We start from the raw sequence: 21,696 nt of genomic DNA on the forward strand, positions 1-21,696 counted from the left end.
GTTGTGAGGTATTACAGCCCCAACCCAAATCAAATCGGGCTCCTACGCCCTTGTGTACCACCCCATCCCTTCATCTCTGTGAGATATTTTCAACTGTGGTGTGGCGGAGAGCTTTTAAAAGAGGCACGGAAGTGCTAGTACAAACGATAATATTCAAGTAGGGTTCAAAGATCATGTGTGTATTTTAAGATTTTTTTGTACACGAGTTTTAATGGAATGATCGTTATGAAACTGACCTTTTAGTGGGTAACTTCCATGCATATTGGTATCATATTGCGGGGGGGGGGGGGGGGTGGCGGGGGTGGTTTAACGGTTATGCTTTGTACTGAAACTAAAGAGAGCAAAAACGTGTGAAAGGATATCAGAGTTTATCAGAGGATATCAGCGTGTTTACCTTTCAAAAAACAAGGATGCATTATCGAGGGACCATTTATCCTGTTTATTCAGACCACCGAGGAGAGTTTTGTAGACACAATCTGATATATATGATCCTGAATGTAATCAGTTACGAGGAACGGTCAAGTTTGACTTTTTTTGTGGAGAGCCCCCGACTCTCCTCTTTCCCTCACCTCCTCCCCCTTCCTTGTCCAGCAGTGTAGCCTGTGTAAGAGGTTGCGCCCCTGACATCAATAATGGAAAGAACATAAAAAAGTAATTACAGCAATAAGAGTATCACGAATTGACCCAATGGTGCACTGAAGCAGCAAAGCTAGAATATTTACTGACCATGAGTCATGGTCAGTTATGCGTCCTAGACGACTAATTATGACCACGTGACGTAAAAGTTTCGTCAGCATTATCTACTGCTACAAGGCATGTTTGGTTACATTGTTTAACGCAATAGTTGATACATAAGTGGAATCGGGAACGACAGATTCTGAGTATGGTTCATGCAGTTTTTCGTAAGAAATTATCATTTTCACTTTGTAAATCTTATGAATATGCGAAGACAGAGAAATAGAAGTTCATTTTTATGTGGGTAGGATTGGTACCTATTGCAATTGATATAATATTTTGTGTTAAGAACATATTTATGTAACATTTTACATGTCAATAAATTAAAACCAATAACAATAACAACAACAACAACAATAACAATAATAATAACAACAACAATACCAATACCAATAACAATAACAACAACAATAACAACAACAATAACAACAACAACAATAATAACAATAACAATAATAACAACAACAAGAACAACAACGACGACGACAACAATAATAATAATAATAATCAACAATAATCAACAATAATAATAATCAGCAGTTATTTTTACGACGCTTAAGCGACCACAAATGTGGGGAGCCCGCAAGGGCTTATGAATTACAACTTCCACGTCAGGTGGCTTCCAATTCAACATTTTAACTCAAATTTGGAATCTTTTCAATTCAAAATAGAAAGTCATTTCAGATGGGAAAACGGTAGATTGCTCTTGGATGAAAAACCAACCTTACTATGACCCGGCCGGGAATCGAACCCCGAACCTCCCGATTGCTAAGCATATTGCTTTAAATGCCACCGCCTTTACCCACTCGGCCACAGTACTGGTTAGATGTCTGTGAAGATGTCTAGCTCAAACGATCATTTAGGTTTAATAAAAGATTATTGTTTGAATATAGTCCCAATAATCTCACCATATTAAAGGATTTAACTCTAGCATAAGGCACTGCATAAATAATTGTAAACACTAAAGATCAAAACAAAATCAAGGCTCCTTATAGCAATGCATTCCTGTGCACGTCTCTACCTCAAATAGCAAAAACAAGAAATGATAGTGAACTACATATTCATGCTTTCCTAGCATCATTTATTCATAAACTATTCCTTTGTCATTACAGGTAAAACCAACACCTGCATTAGAGACCACCTACACATCACTCGGTACACTGTGGAATACAAAACTTTCCTACTACTCTGCTCAACTGATCATTACACATTGGAATTTAAGAGAGAAGAGACATTGAAGAAACTACTAATGCTGCTGTATTCATCCCTCATCAAGGAAAATATCGCAGGGTTGGATCAAGAAATGCACATATCAGCTACATCCACAATTCAAGACAAACAGATAATGTCCTTTAAACAAATCATTGACAAAGTTCTCGATACAGATTCCGACTGATGCCTGTTTTATTCTCAAATCTATAACCCCAACCACAGCAAAACCACTTTACAATCATACATACATACATTAGTCCTTACCTTCAAATCTAAAACTCTTGCCAACATAAACAGCACTACGAACATAGAACATTACTAACATCCTCTCTCCAACTCTAAACATACTTAAAAGATCACTTACTGTGCACAGTACTAGCACCATGTCTTCCTTTACATCTCCTGCCTTTATCGCTTCACATTTCTGGCAACCCTGTACAGTCGTAACACCATTCTTACCTTAGCATCTCACTTTTGGTAACTTTGTACAGTAGAGACACCATTCCAACTTCACATATACACTTCTGGCCATTAATAACAAACTACTACGATAACGTGTACGGTACTAACATCATTCTTGCCTTTCAGCTAAACTTCTGCCCATGAATAAACCAACTTCTGTGTACAATACTAACCACACTCCTATTTTATCTTTCTTCACAAATTGCTAACAATAACAATTAATAATCATTGTACAGTTCTAGTCCCACTACCACATTGATGCATCAGTGAAGCTATAGCTATAGTACCTTTGTATAGTACTATAGTACAAGCAATCTGTCTTTCACATATACACCTCTTGCTATCAACTGGAACCTCTTAGCTTTGTATAGCTCAAGTGTTCATGTGCAGTCTTTCTACCATTTGCAGTACAGTACAACTCTATCTTTGCTGTTGACACTGCTAACTTCGAACTAAGTCTCTGTTAGTTACCTGTTCAGCAGTAACAATAAAAATCAAAACTACTAGCTTTTTACAATATAAAATAAATATACGTACTTGCTCATGTTACATACTACCAACTAGAGGAGTAATATATGCAATAAACACTCACATGTCTTCCATGACAACCTTCCATGATAACTTATCAGCAAGAGACCTGTTAGAGTAGTTTGGCTCTTAGGAAATTTTCCTCAAACGTTACAATTGTCTAAGGTATGAAAAGTTCTTTCATATAAATGTCAACGTGCCCCCAAAAATTATTTCAAGATTAAAGTTCCAAGCACCAACACACTACACATTGGCACACGTGTTAGGAACAAGTATGTTATATTTCACTACCACCCTCATATTCTATTAATCTTATAAATATTCTAGCAGTTTTCAACAAAGATTGTGACAAAATATTATCTCATATTGTTTGTGTTGCACTTGCTTCATATTCAGGTCCGTTAACAAAAAAGTCTGACACTGGGTTTGCCACTCCTCTATTTGAATGCAAGAAAACTAGTTGGCAATTGGTAGAGGTCAAAGAGCATTTGAGGTCTGTCACAAGACTTGCCTCACTGTTAAACCAGAAAACGTGGATATGTCACTCATGTTTGTTATCTCACATTATGCAAGAACTTTGTTCGCATTTTATGGATTGTGTAAAATAAAGGCTGTACTTATTCATTGAACTTGCAAGGTAATACGTTTCATAAAAGTTTCAACATAGTAGCGTCGTTCATTGATAGTGTATATTTGTTCTTTGAAAAAGACTGGTTGTAGTGTGCAATGATACTGTTATATTATCAACTACTGCACCATTGGTGCTCTTGTCATAGTAATGATTATACACATTTTATCCACGTCTTCTTAGTTTCAACCATTTGTATTCAGCTTTCCAAAATGTTCCAACAACTTTACGAATTTCAAGAAAGAAATAAACATGTTAACCAAGTGTCCTTTGAATTCATTTGTTTGTATTATTTGTGTATACATGTTAATAATTATTACACTATGTGGACAATCCGGTTTAATAGTTTAAAGAATGGAAGAAAGGAATACAATGGCTACTAAGCAATTACCTGGATCTATAGACCAAGACTCATGGGCAGAGTGGTTATGAATTTTCGTAACCGCATTTCTAGTTTCTTAATAAAACCTAGTAACAGTAATTAATCTTTAATTGTTTTGATTTCACTACGAATGTTTAAAACAATGAGAATGTGTGATTTCACAACAAGCAATAATCAGGGACATATTTAAGGAGGTTGGGGGGGGGAGAGGAGGGGTCCCTTTTTAAATTGGGTTGGCATTAAAAATAAATTAAAATAATAATAAGAAACATGTATATCGCGCTTAACATAACGAATACCTCAAAGCGCTTTACAAAGATTGCAGAGAAAACAACACTACTAATTAAAGTACTTAGCAAGGAGGACGGTTTTGAGATGAGACTTGAAAGTTTGAAAATTATCAAGTGCACGAAGAGACTGTGGTAGGGTATTCCACAGAAGTGGCGCGCAAATATGGAACGCTCTATCGCCGTAGAACTTGGTATTGACGATAGGTTGGTAAAGACTATATGTAACTGAGCGTAGGGTGCGCCCACTACTGTGTATGGTCAGTAATTCTGCCAGATAAGCATGTGCCATGTCAAGGCTTTGAATATAACACTTAGAATTTTATATTCAATCCGCTGCTGAATTGGAAGCCAGTGTAATCCTGAAAGACAGGGGTAATGTGATCTCTTCTTTTGGTTTTAGTTACAAGGCGAGCAGCGGAGTTTTGCATAAGTTGATTCCCCCACCCCCTCCACCCCAATAATGTAGCGCCCCAAACGGGGTTATAACTTGCCGAGCGGCCGTGGGTTCGATAGGGCCGCTGTCGGCCACCCTATGTCAGGATGAATGTGGGGCAACTACAAGTTGGGACACACTGAACCAATAAACACACGAACAAATAAATTGCTTTTTAAGCTTCTAATACATTTACTACAAAAACCTTCGCCTTCTCCACTTGGGCAGGTGTCTCTAAATACCAAATTAAATAATACACGAGGTCAACGCAGTGACCTCCAAATATAAGGTTGTAAGGTGATAAATTAGGACCAATATTCAGTTAATAACATACAAATCCACATAAATTCCAGCTTATAATTTACATAAATGATAACGATACGTACATGCGAAGTCCGTGGCCAAACGTATAATTACGAGTCCTAAATTTACAATACGTAGGCGTTGCCTCGGGGAAAATTCAACCCGAATTAAAGTCACCCCCGCGCCACAAACATAAGAATAACCCCGCAGGGTGCGGCGATAATATCGACCGTGTTCCCAACCTTTTAGTAAATTTAGATGTTATAATTTAAAGGGATTCTGACAAACGGGGAAATACGCCCACAATATTATAAGAAATAGGACTCGGACTTGCCTAAACTATAAAAGAACATTTAACTTACTTAACGAACTGACCAACGGACCTCACTAGGCAGCAGCAAACACCAAAAAATGGAACACACTCTTAGAACCCAAAATAGCAAGTGCCCTAACTTAACACAAAAACTGAATCGAAACATTGGAACTTCGCGTGGCTCGAACATTCCACAGAGCTACGGAGGGACCAGACTATTGTCACGAGAGCTGGACAGCTGAAAGGGAGACGGAAACAAAAGGTATAAATTAGCATATGGAACTACAACAATTCACTTTACATATACAAAGATATTAGATAAAATAGAGCCCAGAGAACAATAAAACAATACACACAAACAGGACAACTACTCCAGCAGTAATGCCACCTATGTACCGAGGCGTTTACGTGACGCTCCCCTGGGCGTCACAATATGATGCTGAGGAAGGTCGAAAAAGCAAACAGTTGCAATAATTCAATCGAGAGGTGACGAGGCATGCATTACTTTTAAATGGTAGAATTTTTATCGAGGCTATTTGAATTTTGGCAATTTTGGAGATAGCATATGATGCAGACCTACATATATTTGCCACATGAGTCGACATGCTACCAGAATCATCGAATGTTACACCAAGATTGCGAACAGTACAGGAAGGAGCAATACTGATACCACAAATCTGTATGTCACAGGGAGAAGCAGAATCTCTCTCAGTAAATTTGGATGAAAAGTGTAAAATTTCAGTTTTGTCATCATTAAGGGGTAGCATATTAGCACGCATCCAATGCCGGATATCACTAATGTAGGACTCAATTTGATCGACGGGGCCGTAGAGGCCTATCTCTCTTACAAGTGACACACAGTTGGGTGTCGTCGGCATACAACATATAATTGAACCCGTAACGGAGTATATTGTCTTCAAAGGTGTGGGGGGGGGAGGGTGTAGACTATATAAGACCGATCACAGAACTGAACCTTGTGTGATGCCGCAGTCAAGTGCCAAAGCCTCCGACATGACTGAGCCAATACTCACATGCTCCACACTACCTTTAAGATATGAACTGAGCCCAGTGGCGTAGGAAGGTACTTTTGAGTGGGGGGTGGGCTGAAGACTGACGGCCGGCCTGGGGGAGGGGTCTAAGGAGAGGGGGTGTCCCCCTCCCCTTTGGAATATTTTTGTATTTCCAGGTGGCCTCAGATGCAATTTAGTGCAATATAGCACACTTCAACACCCACTCCATTTTGTAAATAATTTTGCATTTTCACCAGGCCTTAGATGCAATTTGGTGCTCCAAATGAGATTTTTTTCTCATTTGGAAATGAAAAAGGGGTTTTCTGACTTGCGAAGCGGGGGCGGAATTATACTTCCGCCCCTCCATATATTTCACTGGGGGGGGGCTGGCGCCCCAGCCCCCCGGTTCCTACGCCCTTGACTGAACCATTTAAACACTGATTCAATACTCAAACGCTGCATTCTACCCTTAAAATATGAACTGCACCATTCAAACACCAATGATATTCCAAACCGATGACTCAACCTGTGTAAAAGTTTAGTAATAATTAAGGCGGCACTTAAATCTAATACAATTAGGATGACATCATTGTGCCGATCCAGAGCACTTAGCACGCGGTTATTATGCACTCTAAGAAGTGCGGTTTCAGTACTTCGACCATCCAGGTCAGCTGATTGACATTTACCATAAAGGTCATTTTGCCTTAGATCCGTATTCAGTTGTTTGAACACAGATTTCTCAATAAGGTTAGAAAGGAATGATAAATTGGATTTCGGACGGGAGTTTTTGAGGTTAGTATCAAGATTACATTTTTTCAACGGACGGACGGATTATAGCTTGTTTGCAGGTTTGGGGAAGTTTGCCCGACCTCATAAATAAGTTAATTATTTCAGTAACAATCGGGACAACCTCATCAATACAATAATTTAGCAGAGAGACTGGGAGAGGATTGAGAACACAAGATTTGGTGGACACACCTTGATCAGATTCGAAACAAACTCACAACACAGGCTCAAACACAGTGGCCGACTGGCCACACGGGCATTTGGGCCGGTGGACTGGGGAGCCTGGTTAAAATTATAGCCCATTTATTAGTTAAATGAATACAGACGGGCTGAGTAAAAATATATTTTTAACTGTGGGAATCAGCTCATGAAATCACCATATTAGTTAGTCTGTTAGTTCGTAACAAAAGAACGTGTTATTGGCAACCCGTCCGAGCTAATATTTTTACGAAAAGATATACAAGTACGGTGACCAATGCATTCTGACATATATAAAGCATTGTCAGAGAATAGAGATTTTATTAATCTGCACCTCGTCCTCCAGAAAACGTAGTAAAAAGGTAAAATCTTATTAGATTATTTGCATATCATTCAGTAGCTAAGTCCTGAGAGATTATGGATGAAAAAAATGACCCACATACAGTAGGGTGTTTGTACAATGACACAAGAACATGAGGCGTTCATGTTGATGTCTGTGGAAGAAAGGATCTTGGCCAAACTTGACACTAAAAACATCATTGATGGTGTGGCTGCCAGAAGCAGCGAACTACGTAGGCTCCTATACTCTCATAGACATGACATGTGCTCGTGCTATTGAACTAGTATGTTTTAGTGCATTTTATTTAGGATTTCCCCCTTTTTTCAAGCCGGTTGTCACAAAATGCTTGAAAAACTAAATAAATCCAGTTTTAAACATATATTTTGTCTATTTTATTTTACATTTTTAACTTTTCTCAGTTTAATCAAGTGTTGCTTCTGGAAAATTATTTTGGGGTCTTTTTTTAAAGGATTATTGTAACCTACAAAATTGAAAAATATAGCACCTTTTTGCATCTAGGCATTCCTTAACTTCAAAAAATCTCAATGGGAGGGGGACACCCCTCTCCCTAGACCCCTACCCCAGGACGGCGATCACTATGTAAGTAACAAATAAATGAATAATGGGCCGGTCTAGGTGAAAAATGCCCGGGCCGGTTGCAAGACCCAGTCCGCCCCGGCTCAAACGTGTCGAACCTTAAGGAAGTTGACTGCTGATGGTCAATAGGCATTACAAGTGGAGCCCTTCTCTGATTTTGAGTATTTTGGTCTGATAAATTGAGCAAACATATTGAGCAATTTCACAGTTGCAACATCAGGCAAAATAGAGGTAATTAAGATCTTTGAACCTATTAAACCGTCACTGAGACTAAACAGTTTTATATTTGGTCTGCGTTCGCTATTCGTTCACGTTGATAATCTGCATGGGGGTCATTCAACAGTTTACCGTATGAACCTTGAGCAGCTTTGAAAATTTCATGATGGCCTTCTAGTCCAGTTGAACGACATTTCCTCTTCAATTTACGCAAGTCACGGCGCGCTTCGAGTAACTGCTCATAACGGACCCGGAGCTCTCGGTTTATCGTTTCGTGATAGGTGGGCCCAGATCATTGATGATATATTTCACTGTTGTAATGATTGAGCAAGTCAGAAAAACAGGGGTCACTAAGAGACAATGGGGGTATGAGCGCAGAGAGTGACAACTAGTTACTCTCTCTTGTAGGACATCGATGTTAATGTCATGCAATCAGTTCCGAGAGGTACGATAGATCATAGAAGATGGCGAACGAGAAAGGTCAGTGGTGAAGCGAGGCGTGGTCAGATGGTAGCAGACAGTCGTGATCCATGCTTGTAAATAAATTGGTCAGTTTCTCTTGTAATAAGAAGATCCAATGTGTGACCATTGCTATGCGTCTGAACATTGACATGTTGATGAATGCCCAGTGAATGGAGTAGATCAAGGAACTTGGGATCAAGGAATCAAGGACTAGGCAATGAACATTATCAGGACTTCACGCATTTGTTGAATTCCCCGAGTATTATCAGACGTCCCCGAGAATGAATCACCGATTCCAGATGGGAGTCTGTACACAACAGCAAGACGTATTACTTCAGATATCACATGCACATTAGCGTCTAACAACTAAAACGTATTGAACTAATAATAATTAGGCACACATTTTATTTTGATCATAAACAAAATCATAGTGGGCCGAATTTTTGCCTGCCCACGAGCATGACTTTTTGTTTTTGCTTTTTCATCGACGTTTTCCCATGATTTGCTATATCGGTATCTACCAATAGCACATATTCCTTCTGCACCCCTCCCTTAATTCCCCATCCCCACCCCCGTTAAGATCTTACAAGCCGTTGCCACTTCTCATTCCACTAAGGCAACAAAGTTATTAAACTAACCTCCGCTCTATTTCCCTTGACATTAACTCTTAAACGCAAAACCAATTCACAGCAATGAAATAAAACAGCTTCCTAGCCATCGAATGAAAACTGGTATCGAAAAAATAAATCAAAAATGTCATTAACATAAACTGAGACGTCAAAACAAGTTGTCGTTTATCATTTTCCCCTAGGTTATTAAAAGAATAAAAACATTGAAATTTATCACCGACGTGTGGTCCGGGTATAAAATAAAAAATAAGTCATTTTGGTATGTTTCATATCTAGCCGGTATCTTTCGTTATGTTTTAACATGAAATTAACATTAGAACATCCGATTCTTCGGAGGAGAGAGTATTATCAACGTATCATTGCCTATAGATATAAATGTGAACTATGTACTTCCACAGAACAGACCGAACTAATAAATAGCGTGATCAACAGCGGTTAACGGTATAGCAACGAAGCACAACTTCGTATTTTTTGTTGCTTTCACTAAGATAACAGTGAATTGTTTACACGAACACGATTCGAGAATGCCACAGTGACCTCTGTAATACAAAATCACGCCAGTTCCACGAAACAATTTTTAAACTTTTCCCTCTTTAAATTACGCTTGTGAGTTAAAGCTGATTTCCCATACGGGCGAGACAAATCCAACCAACAGTATTCGTCTATGTGATTGAGATAATTGCAATGTATAAATTCCCCCAAACAGCTATAAGAACCAAATATCTTATTCCGTTTGAGGGATATCGCAGATTTAATATTCCTTCACGCACACAAGGAGAAGACTTGATCAAGTCAAAATGTGACAACATCAAACCACATTTGCTTAATTGTTTTGAGATATATATTGGGGGGGGGGGGGGGTAGGGTGGAGTGAGTGGGTGGGGGATGGGGTGTTTATTACAACTTTATTTTCGGGGTTAGAGATTTATTGGGTGAACGGTGGTCCTAATTGAAGATCTCACAACATATTTGGTTTCAGTGTCAATTAAGACTGCTAACATTTCACCTTGAAAATATAGAAAGGAAACAGAGAGAAAGTAGAATTAAACGGTTTCAGTTCCTAAGTTAGTGTTAAGTTTAAGGCAATGTCATGTTTGAGGACTAAAACAATTTTAGCAGGGGAGTGTGAGGGAATATCTAGCGCCCTCATATTACTCCATCAAATTCCTCGCGCATAGTGATGACCTTTGACCTGAAACTGCTTCTTAGATGTTGGTGTAACCAGAACAACTATCCCTATTGTTTAAGCGTCTATAATCTTAGTACTGGTCTGTCTGTTGTTTACGACCCTCCACACACGCTATTTCGACTGCTGTTAGTAAACTACGTTCATACACTTTCTCTTCGAGAATATCAAACGTTGCTGGGCGAGTTGAGCTTCAAAGGTAATTATTCGTATATTGAAGACAATATGTAATGTTTTCCAATTAATTTGTATGTTTTACGTATTAAAAACAAGCCCACAGTTCGATTATAGTTTCAATGCTCACTCGGGTTTTTTGTCAAGTTTCACTCGCTTAGTGTAGGCTGGTCTATTTAACAATGTGCACGCTGTGTATAGGCTACTGGTCGATTACGTTAACGTTAAGTGTATGTAGGAATCATAGCCTTAACATCGATTAAGTGGGTATAGGAACGTGACTTTTACATCAAATTAAGCGGCTTGAAGTCTGTTATTTGTCATGCTCATTTCTGTTGTAATAATTAAAAGCGTATATATATATTGTGTCCATAACTAAGATGTAAGATAAACATAAGAACCTGCATGATTCTCATATGAGTACACGTGTGGAAGTACTTTAGATTGACCGCTGGGGAAGTATTCAGATTTGGAATTGCGCCCTCAGTAAGATGGCAGTTGTTTAAATGGCCGCGCCCATATACCGTTAGTATTTACGATTGCACATATATCTGTATCTAAAGGTGGCCACGTCCACTAACCGTTAAAGTACATATGTCTGTATTTATATTGGTATCTAGCTATGTCTTGTTTAATGAACAAACGACATGTTCTGGTTGTATGCATTTAGGAAACCCAGTTTACTTGAGTATATTACTTATCTTACAACAGTTTTACTACAATGTTCACCCATGTGAGTTACACTAGGTTAAGCCGGTACCACATGGTTGTGTCGTTGTTACTCCTACCGTGGGGTTGACTTTTTGAAGTCCCGTTGTTTTAATGAATGAAATCTACACAGGATATGAGTAGGCAGACGTGTCTTATTACAGTCTTAAAGACTATGTTCTCTATTAATGTATTCAAATTAAGTAGATGGTCTGCGTTGATAGTAATTCTCATTCTCAGTCATCGATGCTATGTTGTTGTGGAATATTTAGGCAACTGTTGGAAGCTGTATAGGTACAACTGGTTAACCTTTTTGTTATGTTTGCCCAATGTACACTTATTTTTAATGCTTTTCTGGTTATGTTTCATTACAGATGCACTTCTAGCTCTGAAGGCCCTAAGTGTGGTCCACCGTTCTCTTTTGTTTTCTGCAAATTATATCTTAAATATTTTGAGTCGCTGGCTCCAATACCCAGCGATACTTGTGAGACCCTTGAATAAAATAATGGAAGCATAAGTTATTGTTCTTGAGTTTATTTGTGTTTGTTAAAGGTCAAGCGACACGTAGACTTGACTTTACATAATATTAAACTTAACAATTCTTACATTACCAAAAACCCAACACCGCGATTTTTTTCCGTCTCCAAAGGGGTAGAAATCGGTAAAAAGTACTATTACGTAATAGATTCAGTGACGTCACGGGGGGGGGGGGGCCGCAGAAGAGTGCAAACTGTATATGTTCTGCGCAGTGCATTGGGTATGGAGAAATCTCAAACTTCTCGAAAATATTACCTTTTTCAGCAGTCTGTTACAAGAAAGTTAAGATTTGGATTAAGATGAAAAATCACAAATTGATACATAAGACATCGAACAAAACATCCATTGACTTCTTTTTTCATAAATTCCTTGCATTTTCTTTCTAATCGGTAAAAAGTACTATTACGTAATAGATTCAGTGACGTCACGGGGGGAGCGCAGAAGAGTGCAAACTGTATATGTTCTGCGCAGTGCATTGGGTATGGAGAAATCTCAAACTTCTCGAAAATATTACCTTTTTCAGCAGTCTATTACAAGAAAGTTAAGATTTGGATTAAGATGAAAAATCACAAATTGATACATAAGACATCGAACAAAACATCCATTGACTTCTTTTTTCATAAATTCCTTGCATTTTCTTCCTATCAAGCAACATAAACTCCGCAAAAATCGGCTAGATTGAACCGCTCAGGGAAAGCCGAAAACAAATGACGTCATTTGTTTACCAAGTCGAAAGTGCATGATATCGTCGCCTGGAACTGCCCTATTGCTATACCACATACAGTTTCTATACACGCACTGTAGTACGCATATATACACAGCACAGCATAGCTTATACATATCGCGAAATGGCTGCCGGTGGCACTGACACACAGTATTTAGATAGCAACGGCGAAGTCCAGCTGCTTAAACTAATAAAAATCTTCAACACATATCAAGACAAAAATTGGAGAAGAGGTTGACGACTGGTTGATCGCTTATTTATTGATTTATTACGTTGATCTTTGATTCACTGGCACATGAATTTACCACAGATTATGGCATTGACAGACTTTACAGATAAGCAGTTAATAGAAATGGTACAGGATAACAGGAACTGTCTGTATACTTAAGCAGTAACACAGCTACGCACTTAGGAAGTTACGCAGTTAGGTAGTTACACAGTTACGCAACTACGCACTTACGCATTTACGCACTTACGCAGTTACGCACTTACGCAGTTGCGCACTTACGCAGTTACGCACTTACGCAGTTACGCACTTACGCAGTTACGCAGTTACGCACTTACGCAGTTACGCACTTACGCAGTTACGCAGTTACGCACTTACGCAGTTACGCTAACTCGTGGAGACATACAAGATATTTTATTGGGACTTACTCAACAACAGGCTTAAAGACTTAACCAGTTTATATTACTAAATAAAATATCTCTTTTCGAGATCACAACCGAACCAGTACGTGGGTAAAAGTATTTACAAATGAAGGATAATACTAGCGTTTGTTGACTCTAGTCGTTCTCACTACTTGCTTTGCTTAAGAAAACCCAAAAGATATATATAAAACAAACGCCCACATGAAACACACGGTATAGCGTTTGTGAGCCTCCTAATGAAGTCGAAATTACAATTATCGAACCCCCTATAGAATGTGACAACAAATATGACGTCCTAAAAATACACCCTAGTTTCTTGCTACTTCAATGCACTTAGCGCAACGATAATTTTCTTACAATTCCCTAGGTGTACGAAAAAAATAACCCCCGTCACCCCAAAGATACCCGATTTAATCTTTCTTAAGACAAACAATTAAACCTAGAAGTCATGCCAAGCACATAATCGTGTGATAGAACAAAAATATACCAGTGAAGTGGTAGCAACTTACAGAAAATAGGCGTTCTCTCGGTTCTCTCTCCGTCAGCGGCCAATCTCGGAATACCTCGTGAGCGTGGTGAGCTCAAACTAATAAAACAATCTGCGCTACCACTAACATGGGACACATCTCAATTCGGGTGCTGATTCAGCAAGGTTTATAAACAAACAGGGGTACGATTTTCATTGGCTGTCCCCACCTGCAACTAGCAAAAACTCTACACATGTTTTGGGAGAGAGGCCATCGACGGGTAGAACCGAGGGAACGCTCATTCTAAAACGAATATTACAATAACAAATTACTTAAAGGGATACATTTCCGTTACAATAGGATAGTTGTGTCACTAGTTATGCCTAGAACCGATAAATGTTTCCAAACTTTGCTCATACACTTAGCTAGCCAATTTGTTGATGGGGCAGCAAAATTAACATGAATGTGCGGTCGAGTTAAGTTAAGGAAGTTACTATTTTCCTTAAAAGTTGTGGCAGCACATGCCCCAGGAACATGTCACACAGACATATTTCATTTGGTTAGTAGATTGAAGGAGCCAATTGGAAGAGTGCACAACAAATTCAGAGGTGGCCTATTATTAATTTCCTAGCAGTTGTAGGCCTAGTGGCAACTTAGTGAAGTTACCACAAATCAGGGAAAGGGTTAGGGGAGGGAGAAGGCGACCTCACACCAGCTTTTTGTCATTTCCGCTTGAGCTAATTTCATAACCAGATTTTCTCAATCTAGGGAATGGATTCAGAAGTGGGAAAGAGTTGGAAACGAGGCAACATCGGCCTGTTTTATTTTCCTTTGAAACATTGTCCCAACAGAGGCAAGACTTCTACGAAGAGGCGACCCCCTCCTTACTAGTGATGTTACTTGTAAGGAGCTTCAATGGTAGATTGCCCTTCAGAGGTGCCCCTTTTCTATTTTGACATGTTAGTACAGTATGCCCCAATAATTGAGGTTGGTATGAAGTCATTGAATTGGCTCTTTATTATTTGAACTGGTTTGTATTGTTTACAGGTGTCATTGTGGCCAATGTTCTGTGATGCCTACAGCAAGGGAGTGTAGATGCTGCAGCGAAATAGATAAGGACTGTGATGGATGAAGAAGGTGCTGCAGGCATCACCTTACACCTAGGTTTTGAAGCTATGTGCCTGAACCCATTGTTTCTTCAGACAGCCTACTACATGTACCGTCAACAGTGGACGTGCACAGGAAAACAGGATCCAAGAGTAAGTATAGAATACATTATTTTTGTTGTATACCTTTATTCATTGCTCTGACCTGCTGTTGAAAGATGTAACAATACAGAGGGTGTATTCATAGTTTAGTTTTGTTTCGTTGTGAAAGGAATAACATTAAGATATAGATTTGATCAAGAAAATTTGTGCACCATGTTCAAAACCTGCTTCTGATTAGGTCATTTTGTCCAAAAACTGGTGTAATGCCCTTGAGGTTAACCCTTATCATGCTGACTGACATAGTAGTCATTAACACTGAGCCATGGAACCAAATGACACACAAAAAATGTCCACCATGCTTGTGCACGATCTATTTACAAATTTTAGTCCCCGAGATACAATGATCAGTTTGTATAAATGGCATAGATAGGCTTACTTTAGGGGAGGCAGATTTAGGGGCCAAGCAAATTCTGGAAATCATATAGAAATTTATTTTAAAATTGACGTCCCCAGATGGCTACCAAGCTTTTGTGTGTCTTCATCTTTTATAGCTGGTTTTCATATGATTATTTTACAGGAAATACAGACACACAGCATACAGACAACTTGCACGGATGAGCTAGCAGTTTTTAGTGAAGGAGATTTGTGTTGTTCTCGCATCCTATGCAGTAAGGAGGATTAGAGAAGCTTTACCATCTGAACAGTACGAAGGATTTAAATTATCAAGACTGTGAGAATGTGAACTGTTTATGCCAAGTCATAGTATCATTTCTGCAAAGTTTTATAGAAACAGGGTTCAGTCCTGTCTGTTTTGTTGCTGAATGGTGAACATTTTGGAATTCCAGCTTACATTTTTCTGGTTCATGGTATTAACTACAATCTTGGATGAAATTTTACATTTTCAAGTTTGGGAAGTACATAACAGTAATAAATAATAAAAACTCAAGTTAATTTTTTGTATGTATTCTCTCTTGTAAGCTAAGCTGTCACTTCTAGTAGCCTGCCAACAAAATCTGGATGATTGAAATCTCAAATATACTAGGTTAAAATAGAAGAATAGTTTGAATAAAGTACCCTAAACCACTATGTCAATGGGATCTGGAGAGCTTAGGCTTTCATTTTAATAAAAGTGTAATGATTAATCCATGGAATATCAAGGTTACTTGATCATAAATGAGATAAAAAAAATCACATTTTATCCCATGCGGGGAACCAACAGCAAATTTCTGCCAATTCTTTTCGAGAAAAACAAAAAACTGGCAACATGTTTGAAACACCAAAGTTGCATACAAATAGTAAGTCAGCATGAAATTTATATTTATGAAGTCTAAGCTCTCTAGAAAGGAATACTTGTCATTGGAACTTTTTTTTAAATATAATGTTATCATTACTAATAGTTAGTTACAATGGAAACCAGATGTAAGTAAAACTTGAATGTAAAACTTTAGCGACTTCCCTAAAGGCTGGTAGCGACCTGTTAATTAACACTGCTCTGCAGCTGTGCCATACACCATGTGAACAGACGATTCACAGAGTCGATTGCTCCCCACTACAATGAAACAAAATTAGAACTTGGGAGGCCATCAACTACAGTACTTCAGCAAAGCTTTTGAAATCTGCTTCGTTGTTGTTTTATGGCATCCTCATTGATGAACATAAGAGCTTGCAAGGGGTGGGGGCTCTTTTCCGACAGGAACAGGACACTCCTCTCCCAGAGTTCCAGAGATAGAGGCATTCCAATCACTCCATTTCGGTCAATAGGCATGGCACAGTTGTCGGTCAAGTCTTTGGATGCCCAACTAAGGCGACAGCTGAGTACACCTCAATTGGTGTGGATACATGGGTCAGGTTTTACCTGACAACTTGTGCCTGAACAATTCCAATATATTTTTTACTGATTACAACAAAAACCCTACACCTGTTTGTGCACCTAATATTATGGATTATGTAATCTTCAGCAGGATATGTGGTCATTGTCTCAGTAGCTTAACCACTGTTTATGTAGTAAAGTAAACATGTGGACAGAGTAACATCCTGTCCCATCCCCTTGTAATCCATTGTAAAAGAGTGTATAAGATGCAACTTTCATCATTTGTATTCAGTAGCAGATATCCAGCCAAGTGAAGATATAATATACTCTGTTAAATCCATGTACTTGTTTGTGCCTTTATTTCTTGTTCACATACAGCTGTGACAACTCTACCAGATACAGTATGTATATGCTAATTGAAGTAAAGACTGATGGCCTCACCACACATTCCAGACTGCCCCACATTGTTGGTGTCAAAATTAATAATGATTCTCTTCCCAGAAAGTTATGGCACCAATTGATCTACTATCAATCTTGAAAATTACCTTGAAGGGTCATCTTTGTCATGTTCAGATGAGTTAACTGATGGAGTGTAGTCCGGACTACCTGGCGGTTTTTCGGTGTATCCCGATGTGGATGCCACAGCAGCAGACGGACCATCATCGCCACTGTGAGATGGCCCTGGTTGCTTTGATGGTGTTCTTGTCTCTGTTGGTCCAGTCAGCAACTTCAATGGTGGTAGGGGGACCAGTGAACACTGGACTTCTACATGTGTTACATTCACTGAAAATTAGAATAAACGCTTATTATACCACACACATACAGTAGGCTGCTCTTGGACAGGGGTCAGCTGCCTAGATGGTTCACTTATCTTTTCTGAAGGAGAGCATATCCTCCTGCTTTATGTGGCTGCAAAAATATGGGCCACTCACACCATGAGCATTGCAAATGACTTCAGCTTGGTTTCATATAGTATAACTACAATGTAATCTCCCTTCTCTCAGTAACTACAGCTGTAGCCTTTATATTTTCCTGTGAAGCCATCAGGTATAGCCTCCTCAACCACTCTCGTCAGGCAGGCGGATATGATGGATAAAATACAATGTATATTATCCCTAGTCAGCCTGACCGATGTGCAGTTTTAATTGCTATTTTGCTTTCAACGAGTACTGTTTTGGCCCCTGTACTCACTTCTGCTATATACTCTATAGATGTATGAAAGTTTTCCATTCTTCCTTGTATTACCCTAGCTTACACTTCTCTACCACACTTTCTCCCACAACCCCCCTGCCTCCTTTTTGTCTGGTAGCTTGCCCCCCCCCATATACATGCCTCAATGTTTTACTGGTGGAGATTCCTTGTATCCAGTTCAAAACTGACTACGTAAATCTTTAATGCCTGTCACCACCCTCCCCTCCCCCATTTCCCAACTGTTTTTCGGTAATATCAAGCACATGTCTATAAGATCATGCTACCTTTAGATGGAGATGTACATTCTGCAGAATCCTGCCTTTATTTTCACTGCAGTTGGTTGGGGAACAGCTTCTAGATTAATCTAAGTATTGAAAATTGGGAAAGAAAATAACAAGGAAGTTATGAAAGTTCATTTAAGAAAGCAGTTTGATATGTTTGAAAGTACCTGTCACAAGCGTTTCCTCTTGCAACAAAAATTGCAGCCCTACCAACAAAAATGGCAAAATATAAGGATGTCATTTACTGTGAAACATATGAGCTATTACTCCTGAGTATATAGATAGGTGGGGGCACATTATAATATTGGGCAAAATGACATGTAAACATCTTATGCTTGTTATTCTGGATTTTTCATTATGTACCACAAATGAAAGTTAATATAGCCCTAGCCTACGCCTAACTTTTTCGTCGCCGTACCTAATTTAGGGCCTAACTAACTGAACGAAATTATAAGAATTAGCCTACTGTAAGATAGTAATAATACCAAGTTAGTCATTGTTGTAGTAGGCCTAGGCCAGAAAATACACTTACTCTTTTCCGATCCAGCTTCGCAACTACTGGTCTACTTGTTTCTATATCTCCTCGAGATTTGAAGATACTTTCTCCAAATAGAGAAGGAACGGCATTGTCTTGTAGACGGCGAGCTGTTGGTGTTCCAAGTCCAAGTTGCGCGGATAGGCGATAGGAATCGAAACTTTAACTGGTGAAGGGCGCACTGCACACATAAGATTCGCTCGAAGGTCCAAGCCAATCTTTACTTATAGGCAGCTAGGCTGGCTGAGTGCACAGGTACTAAGCTATCGCTGTATACAGTGTTTGACGAACACGAAACTTTCTTGTACTGTTGTGCACCCATTCTCATCTGATATTTTGTTTACTGTTCGTGACGTATTGTTTACGGCTTTGATCTCGGTTAGCATATTAGGCATACTTAGTTTTGGTAACATTTGCGGTTCCCCCGTGACGTCATTATCTTTCGGAATTAGCTTGGTTATTAACTTAATTAAAACAGCAAAGTAACAATTGTGGAACTCCAAATTTGGAATATAGGGTTTTGATATGTAGCTTTTCAATTTGTGTAAGTTTGAAGGAAATCTGTTACGTGTCACTTGACCTTTAACTTTTGCCATTACACTAAGAATAAGATTTATGATATATTTACAAAAGCGATGACTCTAAGTCACTACTTTGAACCTACGATGTCTTCCAAAAGGGCAATAAGTTTGTCTTTGCTCTTTAGGAAAATTTGTCTTTCATAAAAATCTCTGTCATATCAGCTAAAGATCATGTTTGGGCTTATGAATCCTTTAACACATGTAACATGCGGCGTCGCCAGACATTTCAACCTGAGGCGGGGGGGGGGGGCACACCACTTAATTAGGGGAGCACAGTGTTTATTTGTGAATGCCGTCCTGGGGGAGGGGTCCAAGTGGAGGGGTGTCGCCTCCCCACTTTGAGAAATTGTTGATTATTTGAGGGTCCTTGAAGTAACTTTATGTTCGAGATTTTTAGGGCTTAAAGTCTGTCTGATATTTATGTTTTTAATTGAGGCAGTTAACAAAGTTATACAGAAAATGGAAATTGACCCTTGGTAATGTTTTTTAATAAGAGTGTTGAAAATTGCAATTGAAGTTCATGCACGGTAGTAGTGGAGTTAAAGCACTAGCGATTCACGCCGGGCCTCTGTGACTTTGTTAGTGAGAAAACAACTGGTTATTGTGATGGTCGGTGGAATAAAAGGTTTTACTGAAAACATTATATGTTTCGTCCTTTGTAAAAAAAAAATTGTTTGAGTAATTTTTTTACACTACGAATCGCATCTGGGGGGGGACCTGGAGTAACGATTTTTGTTGGGAGGGCACGTGCCCCCCCCCCCTAGGCGACGCCACTGCATGTAACACTGGAGTAATCAGGATTTCTTAATTCATTTTTGTTGTTAAGTGATACTAGCAGAGTGGCGGATTGATCTATCGTCTAGGAAGAGGCGAACCCTCCTCCAGGGTCTGTGGCGCTCCAGGGTGTCATCCGAGTCGCTAAATCAGCAGTGTGTTTCAAACGCCCCAGCGATGTCGGATGAATAACTGAGCCGTTATATTTTACTAAGTCCGCCATTACACCAACATAGCTTTCGAACTTTCGAACATGAACTTTCGAAGGTTGCGAGTATATAATTTTAAATCACTTAAAACTGTGTGTTTGTAATGAATTAAGTCACACAGTTGTCAAATCGACCTTTCAGTTTCGGAAGAATTTAAAAACGTTGAGGGACCGCAAAACCCCCAGACCATGTTTCTGCATAAGAGATCTACATGCTATATAGTCTGGCTACTTGCCCATAGGACTGGCGCGGGAGGTGGGGAGGGGGAAGGGGGATGAGGAGGGTGCACTTGAGCGTTCAATTTTCTTTTTATTGTTCAGCCTATCAATGAGTCCATATACTGCATGAACTCGATAACAATTGAACAAAGGAAGAATAAAGTTTCCTATTAATATGTGATTTCTTATCGATATGTGATTCCGTTCATAAATATAAGTTTTATGTTCCGCTTTGATCCATCCCGCGTATGTTGCTTATCCTCAGTTTATTGTCGACAGTAAATAAGTAATAAACGCGACACTTTTACGATGCATGTTCCTTTACAAAGCGGCTCAAAGTTAGAGTGTTGTAACCGTGATCTCGTTGGGGTATCTCTATTTACCCAATGATATAATAACCATAAAAACCTATACACAACACTTTGACCTTTTAAAACAAATAAGCAAATGTCCTATTGTATGCAAATCCAAACAGCTCTTGGTTTATTATCGAAAAGATATATAGAGAGGTCACAAAAATACCATGTTATCATATTCTTCCTCTCTCATTTGTTTTCTTTTGATTCTCCTTAAGGACACTTTTTGGGGTCATGTTGTGTTTCGCTGGGTAGAAAAGCCAAAGTCTTACATATCATATCGCACCACAATTTTCAACCAATCAGGATAAAGTTCGATATACGTCACTATAGATGAATATAACGAACTACACGATTGGTTGAAAAGTTAAATGTTGAATACTCATCCTTAAGTACTGCCCTTGGTTCTCTGCTTTAAGTACAAGATCCGAAATGATAAATTCAGAGGAGACCTGAGGACAGGACTCCAAACGTTAAAGAAATTCCAAAAGACTGCCAAGATGAAGTACCTGATTTTGTTTTGTTTGTCCGTTGGTGCCTTTGCCTCGATCAGCATCGGTAAGCT

At 39.1% G+C, this 21,696-nt stretch overlaps 1 protein-coding gene and 1 long non-coding RNA gene across 9 annotated transcripts in view; one reads left to right on the forward strand and one right to left on the reverse strand.

The window, feature by feature from the left end:
- Positions 1-4,838: 4,838 nt before the first annotated feature.
- LOC139963961 (uncharacterized) lies at positions 4,839-19,516 on the reverse strand. Its single transcript, XR_011791807.1, has 4 exons — positions 18,991-19,516; positions 18,462-18,541; positions 17,532-17,769; positions 4,839-5,524 (listed from the first exon to the last, which is right to left on the reverse strand). It is a non-coding gene; the product is annotated as an uncharacterized lncRNA (long non-coding RNA).
- Positions 19,517-21,444: 1,928 nt separating this feature from the next.
- LOC139963575 (complement factor H-like) overlaps positions 21,445-21,696 on the forward strand; it is a 60,800-nt gene continuing 60,548 nt past the window's right edge. Inside the window, exon 1 of one of the 8 annotated variants that reach the window (XM_071964447.1) lies at positions 21,445-21,689. In XM_071964447.1, the coding sequence (XP_071820548.1) occupies positions 21,632-21,689 (58 nt within the window). In that variant the 5' untranslated portion in view covers positions 21,445-21,631. The remainder of the gene's footprint in view (positions 21,690-21,696) is intronic. The other 7 variants (XM_071964446.1, XM_071964445.1, XM_071964448.1 and 4 more) reach the window with 7 other exon arrangements.

This window comes from Apostichopus japonicus, chromosome 22 (assembly GCF_037975245.1).
Source record: "Apostichopus japonicus isolate 1M-3 chromosome 22, ASM3797524v1, whole genome shotgun sequence".
Lineage (NCBI taxonomy): Eukaryota > Metazoa > Echinodermata > Holothuroidea > Aspidochirotida > Stichopodidae > Apostichopus > Apostichopus japonicus.